Source organism: Gekko japonicus, unplaced genomic scaffold (genome assembly GCF_001447785.1).
Source record: "Gekko japonicus isolate JY-2015 unplaced genomic scaffold, Gekko_japonicus_V1.1 scaffold3496, whole genome shotgun sequence".
Classification (NCBI taxonomy): domain Eukaryota; kingdom Metazoa; phylum Chordata; class Lepidosauria; order Squamata; family Gekkonidae; genus Gekko; species Gekko japonicus.
In genome coordinates this window covers 139,494-142,147 of record NW_015163715.1, presented here as the reverse complement: position 1 = coordinate 142,147, position 2,654 = coordinate 139,494, and the positions used below count along the sequence as shown (strand labels likewise).

The window sequence follows — 2,654 nt, the reverse complement described above, 5'->3', positions numbered from 1 at the left end:
TTTTCCTCTTCATTAGCGAGTTTATATATGAAGGGATTGTTATTTAGAATGATGATCAGAAGAATGTTACAGGTCGTTCCTTAGTAGCTGTTCACTCCGGGCTTCTTGCGCTAATGTTGCGCAGGTGTTTGAAAGGTCAGCTCTGTTTTGCTCTACCAGGGCCAATTTATACACTGTGAATTACACAGCTCAGGTCTGGGATCCCCTTCTTGTGCAACACTAATATGTGAGCGGCAGGTTCTCAGTTCCTGTGCATGCAGGGGCGGTTCAGATTGGGACCACAGTGCCTGCGGGAAAAGTGCTTCAGCCTTTCCTCCCATGTCATATTCCTGACCTGAAAACAAAATACACAGAAGCCGCCAAAAAAGCGCTACCAAGCATGTATATTGACATATAAGAATACAAGAATACAACCAAATAGGTAAGTATTATTCAATGAAGTCCTTATTAAGAAGTCATAGGAAAATGTTGAAATGTTGACGAAATTCCTCAGAGTACATTTCCGTTTCGTGAATACTTCTGCTGAACGTAGTCAGGTAAACAAAATTGTGTCCTTCATTCATCATAGATTGCAGTCTTTCAGAAAGGTAATCAAACTAGAATGACTTATGCACAATCTTGGAAGCAGGACAGAATACCTGAAAAATGGGAGTGGATACAGAAAGTGATATTCATGGCTGAAATGGACAAATTAACAAAGAAACCTAACAACAAAGAGGATCAAGAATTTTTCGAAGAATGGAAAGACTTTAAAGAATATTTAGGGAAAAAATGGGATGTAAAACATAGTCTACTTTGTTTTGATAATTATTAAGGGCAGAAATATATAAAGGTTTGAAATGTTTAAAATAAGATATTGTTACCTTGGAATTTAAAATGAAAATGGGAAAGGAAAATAGAACTATAAAATAGAGAGCAGGGAGGAGCATTGCGGGAAGCCACCAAAGGGATGGGGGGAGGAGATAAGAGATATAGATATGTGAGAAAAGAAATGTAATGTAATGTTGAATATGTGGTTATATCCAAAATAAAAGTTTTGACATAAAAAAAAGAAAGGTAATCAAACTGGTCCTAATTCATCATACAAGGTAACTTTCTACCTTCACTAGATTCTGGAGTTAGTTTTGTCTACACCCTTGCATGCAGACTTTAGACAAAACAAACTCTCCGGAATCTCAAAATTCTGAAATCCTGTTTTATTTCCATTTCGCAGTTCACCACTGGCATCTGTGGCAATGCCTCCGTGCACAATTGTGAGTTATGCGGGAAGGGATTTCGCTTGCAGCGCATGCTCAACCGCCATGTAAAGTGCCACAGCCAAGTGAAGAGGCACCTGTGCACCTTCTGTGGGAAAGGATTCAATGACACTTTCGATCTGAAGAGACACGTAAGGACCCATACAGGTAATACGGAAGGCCACTTGATGAGAAACACCTTGGACTTTCTGTCTCCTAGAAATATCTATGAATAAATAGCAGAGAATGAGCCATTTGCTCTAGTTATAGCGAAATCAATTTGCATGTGATTGACTGCAGAAACTGGGTTTTGTGAATAGGGCAATGTATACTATGTGCCAGGGCTATTTTTGGGCAGGAACGCACAGGAACGGAGTTCTGGCTGGCTTCAGAGCTGGCCACGCCCACTACAGCCAAAACCTCTGCGTGCCTGGCTACAGAGGGAAAGCCTGGAGAGTGACCCCCTCGGCAACTCCAAGGCGGGTGGGCCAGGAGGGCCCTGGAAGGATCGGGGAGGCATTTAAATGCCTCCCCATGCCTTCCCCGGCCTGTCCAAGGGCCGCAGGGTGCCTGGGCAAGCCAAGGGAAGGCAGTTTAAACTGCCTTCCCTTCAAGAGGGATTTGGCCAGGCGCCCGGGCAAGACACAAGAGGACATGGGGTGTGGCCTAATATGCTAATGAGTTTCTGCTATTGGGTGTGGCCTATTATGCTAATGAGTTCCTGCTGGGCTTTTTCTACAAAAAAAGTCCTGCTATGTGCAAGAAACAAATTCAGATGGGTAGCCATGTTGGTCTGAAGCAGCAAAACAAAGTTTGGGTCCAGTGGCACCTTTATGACCAACAAGTTTTATTCCTGGGATAAGCTTTTGTGTGCAACAAACCCTTCCCCCACCCTCAGCCTATATGTATGGAATAGTAACTTCCATTTCTGATGAAGTGTGCATGCACATGGAAGCTTATACCAGGAATAAAACTTCGTTGGTCTTAAGGGGACCACTGGAACCAAACTTGGTTTTTCAAGAAACAAAATAAGCTATGCCCAGGCAATCCAGATTCTATGATCTGTGCAAATTATGCCAATTGGCTGCACTTTTCCCTTATTTGCATAATTTTGAAATGTTGCTATTTTGCACAGTCTGGTTCAGATCATCAGGACAGGAGCTATGCAGGGTACGTAGGTCTTACTTGCTCCCGAGATTTCAAAAGGCACTGCTCACATACTTCCAAATACATCTTCTTAACCATAAGGACTGAAAATTTGCTTTTTCTGTTATTTTCTCAGAAAACAAAGAAGGGCTCTACTGTTAGCAGGAGCTCCTTTGCATATTAGGCCACACCCCCTAGTGTAGCCAATCCTCCAAGAGCTTACAGAGCTCTTCTTACTGGGGCTACTGTAAGCTCTTGGAGGATTGGCTACAC

At 42.7% G+C, this 2,654-nt stretch overlaps 1 protein-coding gene across 1 annotated transcript in view; it reads left to right on the top strand.

Annotated features, from left to right (window-relative positions):
• The first annotated feature begins 1,208 nt into the window (after nt 1-1,208).
• OVOL2 (ovo like zinc finger 2) overlaps nt 1,209-2,654 on the top strand; it is a 4,215-nt gene continuing 2,769 nt past the window's right edge. The window contains exon 1 of the mRNA XM_015407852.1: nt 1,209-1,403. Coding sequence (XP_015263338.1) covers nt 1,289-1,403 — 115 coding nt within the window. The 5' untranslated portion in view covers nt 1,209-1,288. The remainder of the gene's footprint in view (nt 1,404-2,654) is intronic.